The sequence below is a fragment of the Procambarus clarkii genome, chromosome 58, assembly GCF_040958095.1.
Source record: "Procambarus clarkii isolate CNS0578487 chromosome 58, FALCON_Pclarkii_2.0, whole genome shotgun sequence".
In the NCBI taxonomy this organism is placed as follows: Eukaryota; Metazoa; Arthropoda; class Malacostraca; order Decapoda; family Cambaridae; genus Procambarus; species Procambarus clarkii.
The window spans coordinates 20,621,074-20,631,523 of NC_091207.1; the positions used below are offsets into that span (position 1 = coordinate 20,621,074).

Genomic DNA, 10,450 nt, shown 5'->3' on the forward strand with positions numbered 1-10,450 from the left:
TTGTTGACAAAACAGAACAGGACAACAATCTACGGTACACTCTCGCCTTGAGTATTTATTTATCTATTTATTTATATATATACAAGAAGGTACATTGGGATTGAGGACACAGCATAGTAATTACAATCTTGTAAAGCCACTAGTACATAGGTACCACGTTAGTTCCCCTATTTTATATTAAATAAACCTTCGTAAATCAGTGAAAACCAGCTATTATTTGCTTCAGGAAGTACTGACAAATACAGTTAAGATTGTAAATTTGATCATGGAAAGCTCCTTAAATTGAAGAATATTTGAAATATTCTGCTCAGAGACTGGAACCCCATGTAGCTACTTAATGTATCTCACAGACGCTCCTTGGCTGTCACGAGACAAGTTACTTAAACAGAGACTAATTACTTAACTAATATCTTCAGTATTCTGGACGATTTAAACTTAAAACTAAAAGAGGGGGGGGGGGGGAAGCGGTAATATATTTCAACATATTGAATATACTGAAGGGTTTCAGAAGATGTTAAGGCTATGGCAAGCAAGATATAGAAATGATCTCAGTAGTAGTGCCTCCAAGACCAAGATAGGTGGCCGTAGTGCCTCCAAGACCAAGGTAGGTGGCTGTTGTGCCTTCAAGACCAAGGTAGGTGGCTGTAGTGCCTCCAAGACCAATATAGGTGGCATTAGTGCCTCCAAGACCAAGGTAGGTGGTTGTAGTGCCTTCAAGACCAAGGTAAGTGGCTGTATTGCCTCCAAGACCAATATAGGTGGCATTAGTGCCTCCAAGACCAAGGTAGGTGGCTGTAGTGCCTCCAAGACCAAGGTAGGTGGCTGTAGTGCCTTCAAGACCAAGATAGGTGGCCGTAGTGCCTCCAAGACCAATATAGGTGGCATTAGTGCCTCCAAGACCAAGGTAGGTGGCTGTAGTGCCTCCAAGACCAAGGTAGGTGGCTGTAGTGCCTCCAAGACCAAGGTAGGTGGCTGTAGTGCCTCCAAGACCAAGGTAGGTGGCTGTAGTGCCTCCAAGACCAAGGTAGGTGGCTGTAGTGCCTTCAAGACCAAGGCAGGTGGCTGTAGTGCCTCCAAGACCAAGGTAGGTGGCTGTAGTGCCTCCAAGACCAAGGTAGGTGGCTGTAGTGCCTCCAAGACCAAGGTAGGTGGCTGTAGTGCCTCCAAGACCAAGGTAGGTGGCTGTAGTGCCTCCAAGACCAGGGTAGGTGGCTGTAGTGCCTCCAAGACCAAGGTAGGTGGCCGTAGTGCCTCCAAACACCAAGGTAGGTGGCTGTAGTGCCTCCAAGACCAAGGTAGGTGGCTGTAGTGCCTCCAAGACCAAGGTAGGTGGCAGTAGTGCCTCCACGACCATGGTAGGTAACAGTAGTGACTCCAAGACCAATATAGGTGGCTGTGGTGCCTCCAAGACCAAGGTACGTGGCTATAGTGCCTCCAAGACCAAGGTACGTGGCTATAGTGCCTCCAAGACAAATGTAGGTGGCTGTAGTGCCTCCAAGACCAAAGTGGGTGGCTTGGGGACTCCCCTTTAACCAGTGAACGAGACTGATCAATTTTGATAAATTATTTGATAAATAAAAATAAGTTCTCATATTAACGCTGCTCTGTAATTGTAGAAAAACAAATATGCTAGAAAAACAGAAGGAAATCGGAACGTACCTTTAATTGGCAGATTTCTGTCACAGGATGAGCTGTTATCATCACTTACCTGTAATGATAATACAGATTTTAACAAGTTTTAGCCAGATGCCTGTGTGTATATTTAGCCAGATGCCTGTGTGTATATTTAGCCAGATGGCTGTGTGTATATTTAGCCAGATGCCTGTGTGTATATTTAGCCAGATGCCTGTGTGTGTATTTAGCCAGATGGCTGTGTGTATATTTAGCCTGATGCCTGTGTGTATATTTAGCCTGATGCCTGTGTGTATATTTAGCCTGATGCCTGTGTGTATATTTAGCCTGATGCCTGTGTGTATATTTAGCCAGATGCCTGTGTGTATATTTAGCCTGATGCCTGTGTGTATATTTAGCCTGATGCCTGTGTGTATATTTAGCCTGATGCCTGTGTGTATATTTAGCCTGATGCCTGTGTGTATATTTAGCCTGATGCCTGTGTGTATATTTAGCCTGATGCCTGTGTGTATATTTAGCCAGATGCCTGTGTGTGTATTTAGCCTGATGCCTGTGTGTATATTTAGCCAGATGCCTGTGTGTATATTTAGCCAGATGCCTGTGTGTATATTTAGCCAGATGGCTGTGTGTATATTTAGCCAGATGCCTGTGTGTATATTTAGCCTGATGCCTGTGTGTATATTTAGCCAGATGCCTGTGTGTATATTTAGCCGGATGGGAGTGTGTATATTTCAGTCATCATACACTACAAATATTATCACAATCTCTATATACCTGTTGTTTTCTTAGATTTTAATCAATATATAAGTAACGCATATTAAGTTAGCTCTTGAGGCTCGAGGTGTTGCTTACCTTGAAGGACGAGGTCACTGTGGTCCTCGAAGGACGAGGTCACTGTGGTCCTTGAAGGACGAGGTCACTGTGGTCCTTGAAGGACGAGGTCACTGTGGTCCTTGAAGGACGAGGTCACTGTGGTCCTTGAAGGACGAGGTCACTGTGGTCCTCGAAGGACGAGGTCACTGTGGTCCTTGAAGAACGAGGTCACTGTTGTCCTCGAAGAACGAGGTCACTGTGGTCCTCGAAGGACGAGGTCACTGTGGTCCTCGAAGGACGAGGTCACTGTGGTCCTCGAAGGACGAGGTCACTGTGGTCCTTGAAGGACGAGGGCACTGTGGTCCTTGAAGGACGAGGTCACTGTGGTCCTTGAAGGACGAGGGCACTGTGGTCCTTGAAGGACGAGGGCACTGTGGTCCTTGAAGGACGAGGGCACTGTGGACCTTGGCCAGGCGAGGTCAGGCTGGAGGAGGATGTAACAGCCAGTCTTCACTTGGATTACCTACAAAAAGTCTGATATTCCCGAGTCAGTCTTTATATAGTCACGTCTGAAGTAGTTGGAGGACTTCTTGTCTTATAGTTTCTTGCCTGTTCTTACTGATAACCACAAAGCACTGTTTGGACCATGGAAGACCACCGGCGAACAGTAATAGTAAGAGTGATCAACACTGCTGATTTAGACACTCGGGATAACAGGGCGTTTACCGTTACAACGACCAGTTCATATATCATGACGGTATATGACATGACAGTGTCAGACAAGGGTCATGACGGTATATGACATGACAGTGTCAGACAAGGGTCATGACGGTATATGACATGACAGTGTCAGACAAGGGTCATGACGGTATATGACATGACAGTGTCAGACAAGGGTCATGACGGTATATGACATGACAGTGTCAGACAAGGGTCATGACGGTATATGGAGACTGACCAATCACACGCATTTTTCTGTTTTCTTATTCGGTAGTTGGAGAATATTTTCACTCTCACTCTAGTCGTGTCGGTCTGACAACGTCACCACGTCTTAATGACCTCACCCGTCCTCGACTGAAATCCATTACATCCAGCGATCGACCCCACAGACGCATTCCTAAATTTTTCACATGCTGTTCATTCAAAACGGGAATTTTCTCAAATATAAATTTATATTATTATATATTAGCATATTGTGTATATATAGGCATAGGTTAGGTTAGGTGTTTAGGTTCTGTTGACGATTATTTGTATTTGTAGTACGTGGGTGAAGCATTTACAGCGTTGTGGTTCGAACAAAATTCGTCAGTGAAGCACTTGTTCCGGATATGTTCGAACGTCAGCAGTTGTGAGTCGTGTGTAAACCGCTTTTCATTCATAAACAGGGGGTTTGGCGGGTGCATGGAATCACTTTTGGATCTTTGTTTGGAGGACGGGCTGCTTACTGCGTTGTGGTTCGAGCAAAAGTCGTCAGTGAAGCACTTGTTCTGGAAGTGTTCGGACGTCATCAGTGAAGCACTTCTTCCGGAAGTGTTCGGACGTCATCAGTTTTGAGTCGTGTGTAACAGCCCGTCCTCCAAACAAAGTTCCAAAAGTGATTCCATGCACCCGCCAAACCCCCTGTTTATGAATGAAAAGCGGTTTACTCACGACTCACAACTGCTGACATTCGAACATATCCGGAACAAGTGCTTCTCTGACGAATTTTGTTCGAATCACAACGCTATAAATGCTTCACCCACGTACTACAAATACAAATAATCGCCAACAGAACCTAAACACCTAACCTAACCTATCAACCTAACCTATATATACACAATATGCTAATATATTATAATATTAATTTATACTTGAGAAAATTCCCGTTTTGAATGAACGGTATGTTAAAATTTATGAATGCGTCTGTGGGGTTGACCGCTGAATGTAATGGACTTGAGTCGAGGACGGGTTGTGTGTAAACCGCTTTTCATTCATAAACAGGGCGTTTGGCGGGGTGCATGGAATCCCTTTTGGGTCTTTGTTTGGAGGACGGGCTGGTTCAGAGAGGCCTCTCCAAGTTCGAGGAGTCACTTGCCAAGAACTCGGAGGTAAAGAGACTGAAGGAAAGCCGGTAGCCAGAAGACAGACCAGAATGAGACTGTTTGTGCTCGGTGTGGGATGGACTGCCACTCTCGGATTGGCCTCATCAGTCACACCAGACGCTGCTCCAGGATTGACAACCAGAGCGCAACTCCATAGTCTCCCGAGACTGAAGGATGCCTACTAAGTATGTTAAGTGTTTAGGTTCTGTTGGCGATTAATTGTATTTGAAGTAGGTGGGTGAAACATTTACAGCATTATGATTCGAACAGATGTGGTCAGCGAAGCATTGTTCGAGAAATTTTTGAACGTCATCAATTGTGAGTTAGCCCATCCTCATACCAAAGCAAGACCAAAGTCCATTCCATGCACCCACCAAACCCGCTGTTAATGAATGAAAAACGGTTTACACACGACTCACAACTCAACCCGTCCTCGATTCAAGTCCATTACATTCAGTGGTCGACCCCACAGACGCATTCATAAATTTTTTACATGCTGTTCATTCAAAACGGGAATTTTCTCAAGAATAAATTAATATTATAATATATTAGCATATTGTGTATATATAGGCATAGGATAGGATAGGTTAGGTGTTTAGGTTCTGTTGGCGATTATTTGTATTTGTAGTACGTGGGTGAAGCATTTATAGCGTTGTGATTCGAACAAAATTCGTCAGTGAAGCACTTGTTCCGGATATGTTCGAACGTCAGCAGTTGTGAGTCGTGTGTAAATCGTTTTCATTCATAAACAGGGGGTTTGGCGGGTGCATGGAATCACTTTTGGATCTTTGTTTGGAGGACGGGCTGCACAACTGATTAGGTCCGAACACTTCCGGAACAAGTGCTTCACTGATGACGTCCGAACACTTCCGGAACAAGTGCTTCACTGACGACTTTTGTTCGAACCACAACGCTGTAAATGCTTCACCCACGTACTACAAATACAAGTAATCGCCAACAGAACCTAAACACCTAACCTAACCTATGCCTATATATGCACAATATGCCTGTATATTATAATATAAATTTAACTTTTGAGAAAATTCCCGTTTTAAATGAACAGCATGTGAAAAATTTACGAATGCGTCTGTGGGGTCGATCGCTGGATGTAATGGACTTCAGTCGAGGACGGGTGAGGTCATTAAGATGTGGTGACGTTGTCAGACCGACACGACTAGAGTGAGAGTGAAAATATTCTCCAACTACCGAATAAGAAAACAGAAAAATGCGTGTGATTGGTCAGTGTCATATACCGTCATGACCCTTGTCTGACACTGTCATGTCATATACCGTCATGACCCTTGTCTGACACTGTCATGTCATATACCGTCATGATATTTGAACTGGTCGTTGTAACGGTAAACGCCCTGTTATCCCGAGTGTCTAAATCAGCAGTGTTGATCACTCTTACTATTACTGTTCGCCGGTGGTCTTCCATGGTCCAAACAGTGCTTTGTGGTTATCAGTAAGAACAGGCAAGAAACTATAAGACAAGAAGTCCTCCAACTACTTCAGACGTGACTATATAAAGACTGACTCGGGAAAATCAGACTTTTTGAAGGTAATCCAAGTGAAGACTGGCTGTTACATCCTCCTCCAGCCTGACCTCGCCTGGCCAAGGTCCACAGTGCCCTCGTCCTTCAAGGACCACAGTGCCCTCGTCCTTCAAGGACCACAGTGCCCTCGTCCTTCAAGGACCACAGTGCCCTCGTCCTTCAAGGACCACAGTGCCCTCGTCCTTCAAGGACCACAGTGACCTCGTCCTTCAAGGACCACAGTGACCTCGTCCTTCAAGGACCACAGTGCCCTCGTCCTTCAAGGACCACAGTGACCTCGTCCTTCAAGGACCACAGTGACCTCGTCCTTCAAGGACCACAGTGCCCTCGTCCTTCAAGGACCACAGTGACCTCGTCCTTCAAGGACCACAGTGCCCTCGTCCTTCAAGGACCACAGTGACCTCGTCCTTCAAGGACCACAGTGCCCTTCCTTCAAGGACCACAGTGACCTCGTCCTTCAAGGACCACAGTGACCTCGTCCTTCAAGGACCACAGTGCCCTCGCCCTTCAAGGACCACAGTGCCCTCGTCCTTCGAGGACCACAGTGCCCTCGTCCTTCGAGGACCACAGTGACCTCGTCCTTCAAGGTAAGCAACACCTCGAGCCTCAAGTGCTAACTTAATATGCGTTACTTATATATTGATTAAAATCTAAGAAAGCAACAGGTGTATAGAGATTGTGATAATATTTGTAGTGTATGATGACTGAAATATACACACAACCATCCGGCTAAATATACACACAGGCATCTGGCTAAACATACACACAGGCATCTGGCTAAATATACACACAGGCATCTGGCTAAATATACACACAGCCATCTGGCTAAATATACACACAGGCATCTGGCTAAATATACACACAGGCATCTGGCTAAAACTTGTTAAAATCTGTATTATCATTACAGGTAAGTGATGATAACAGCTCATCCTGTGACAGAAATCTGCCAATTAAAGGTACGTTCCGATTTCCTTCTGTTTTTCTAGTATATTTGTTTTTCTACAATTACAGAGCAGCGTTAATATGAGAACTTATTTTTATTTATCAAATAATTTATCAAAATTGATCAAGGTCTCGTTCACTGGTTAAAGGGGAGTCACCAAGCCATCCACTTTGTTCTTGGAGGCACTATAGCCACCTACCTTGGTGTTTGGAGGCACTACTGCCACCTACCTTGGTCTTGGAGGTACTACAGCCACCTACCTTGGTCTTGGAGGTACTACAGCCACCTACCTTGGTCTTGGAGGCACTACAGCCACCTATTTTGGTCTTGGAGGCACTACTGCCACCTACCTTGGTGTTTGGAGGCACTACTGCCACCTACCTTGGTCTTGGAGGTACTACAGCCACCTACCTTGGTCTTGGAGGCACTACGGCCACCTACCTTGGTCTTGGAGGCACTACAGCCACCTACCTTGGTCTTGGAGGCACCACAGCCACCTATCTTGGTCTTGGAGGCAATAGGGGGCCGCCTTCCTTGATCTTGGAGGCATTGAGGTCTCGTACAATAGTCATGTGGGTTCAACCACTCCTCACTCGTTGTATATTTTGGAGCTTGTTTACTCACAGACATCGTGTATTGAGGAACACCAATCATAGTTTGATGTATCAAGTAACGAGAATTGTGTTCTGAGTTGGTTGTTGTTGTTTAAGATTCGCTACTCAGAACAATAAGTTCCAGTAGCACGGACTATGGTGAGCCCGTAGATTGGTTGTGGTGATGTTTCAACTCTATATAGCGTAAGGGAGTCCCGGTGACGCTTGCGTCATCTTCAAGGTCTTCGTATTTATGCAAACAAGTTGCAAAGAAATTTCTAATTTGGTAGTTTTATTTACTTGTACAATTTTTGTTTTGTTTTTAACGTATGCAAATCGTGATATCGTAAATCGTACTTTAATTTAAGATTGTAGTTTTTCGTTACGGTGTAAATAACGAAGGGATAAGGATGCTTATAATAACAGTTCACACGGTTAGTACGAATATATAGGAGAGTTATTACCTATAGCAGCGTTCATTAAATGTGTCGCGACCCACAGTAAGACCTGTATTTTGTGTCGCGACCCACAGTAAGACCTGTATTTTGTGTCGCGACCCACAGTAAGACCTGTATTTTGTGTCGCGACCCACAGTAAGACCTGTATTTTGTGTCGCGACCCACAGTAAGACCTGTATTTTGTGTCGCGACCCACAGTAAGACCTGTATTTTGTGTCGCGACCCACAGTAAGACCTGTATTTTGTGTCGCGACCCACAGTAAGACCTGTATTTTGTGTCGGGACCCACAGTAAGACCTGCATTTAGTGTCGCGACCCACAGTAAGACCTGCATTTAGTGTCTCGACCCACAGTAAGACCTGTATTTTGTGTCGCGACCCACAGTAAGACCTGTATTTTGTGTCGGGACCCACAGTAAGACCTGTATTTTGTGTCGGGACCCACAGTAAGACCTGCATTTAGTGTCGCGACCCACAGTAAGACCTGCATTTTGTGTCGGGACCCACAGTAAGACCTGCATTTAGTGTCGCGACCCACAGTAAGACCTGCATTTAGTGTCGCGACCCACAGTAAGACCTGTATTTTGTGTCGCGACCCACAGTAAGACCTGCATTTTGTGTCGCGACCCACAGTAAGACCTGCATTTTGTGTCGCAACCCACAGTAAGACCTGCATTTTGTGTCGCGACCCACAGTAAGACCTGCATTTTGTGTCGCGACCCACAGTAAGACCTGCATTTTGTGTCGCGACCCACAGTAAGACCTGCATTTAGTGTCGCGACCCACAGTAAGACCTGCATTTTGTGTCGGGACCCACAGTAAGACCTGTATTTTGTGTCGGGACCCACAGTAAGACCTGTATTTTGTGTCGGGACCCACAGTAAGACCTGTATTTTGTGTCGGGACCCACAGTAAGACCTGTATTTTGTGTCGCGACCCACAGTAAGACTTGCATTTTGTGTCGCGACCCACAGTAAGACCTGCATTTTGTGTCGCGACCCACAGTAAGACCTGTATTTTGTGTCGGGACCCACAGTAAGACTTGCATTTTGTGTCGCGACCCACAGTAAGACCTGCATTTTGTGTCGGGACCCACAGTAAGACCTGTATTTTGTGTCGGGACCCACAGTAAGACTTGCATTTTGTGTCGGGACCCACAGTAAGACCTGCATTTTGTGTTGCGACCCACAGTAAGACCTGCATTTTGTGTCGGGACCCACAGTAAGACCTGTATTTTGTGTCGGGACCCACAGTAAGATTTGCATTTTGTGTCGGGACCCACAGTAAGACCTGTATTTTGTGTCGGGACCCACAGTAAGACTTGCATTTTGTGTCGGGACCCAGTAGGTCTGTGTAATTTATCACACAAACTCCATGAATAAGGTTCCAGTATTTGTTATTGGCGCATGATAAATGCATATTTATGGAGGGAACCTATTCAATAAAATTACAGATTTTTATTTTTAGGGATTGGGGGAGGGAATTATCAGGGAAAAGCGCCAAGCCATAACGACTATATAGCACTTGGAAGGGATTAGGATAAGGTTACGGGCTATTCATGCCCGTGCCACCTTCAGGCATAATCTTCACCAATCAATCATGATAAGGATTTGGAATGGGACGAGGGAGGGAAGGAATGGTGCCCAACCACTTGGACGGTCGGGGATTGAACGCCGACCTGCATGAAGCGAGACCGTCTCTCTACACGGAATTCTAGCAAAAAGGACATAGTTAACAATAATATAACAAAAATAAAGCTGTCATTTAATGAGAAGGATGAGCTTGTTAGTAAATAATTGATTCCAATTTATAACTCAGGAAGACAGTGGTATATGCATATCTGGTGTATTGTTGAGCTGGTTTCAGTCGTTCGTTTGTAATTGAGTTTAGGTGGAAAATTGTAGAGCACACACATAGTAGTGAAAGTTTATAGTATTAAGACTGTCTTTTTTACTTAAAAGTGTAAATTCTCCTTTACTCTTAATCCAAAATGATGACAAATTTAATTGATCAAAATCAATCTTCAGTGTAAATGAACTAACAGTATGCAATCAATTAAAGCATTTCAAAGTATAAATCAATTATAGACTCAGGGTGTTGAAAATTAAATTGACTTTTTATTCGAAGGCTTTTCTTTAATGTTTCAAATGTCTGCACTGAGACATAGTTTGCTTTACAGGATTATAAATACTATGCTATGTATTCCCTCTAACCCAATGTACCTTCTTGTATATAAATAAATAAATAAATAAATAAAATAGTTATTAAAGCTTTGAGACAGAGAAGTGAGATGTGAGAATATCTCGAGTTTTAATCCTTTTATTATATCCTCTTTAACAATGTTCTCTGGAGAGTGTTGTAACAATGTTGGAAAC

The 10,450-nt window shown here is 44.4% G+C and overlaps 1 protein-coding gene across 1 annotated transcript; it reads right to left on the minus strand.

The window, feature by feature from the left end:
- Positions 1–520: 520 nt before the first annotated feature.
- On the minus strand, positions 521–7,655 carry LOC138353584 (trophinin-like). Its single transcript, XM_069306776.1, has 2 exons — positions 7,376–7,655; positions 521–1,122 (listed from the first exon to the last, which is right to left on the minus strand). The coding sequence occupies exons 1-2, from the start codon at positions 7,653–7,655 to the stop codon at positions 521–523; spliced, it is 882 nt and encodes a 293-aa protein (XP_069162877.1).
- Between the last annotated feature and the right edge of the window lie 2,795 nt (positions 7,656–10,450).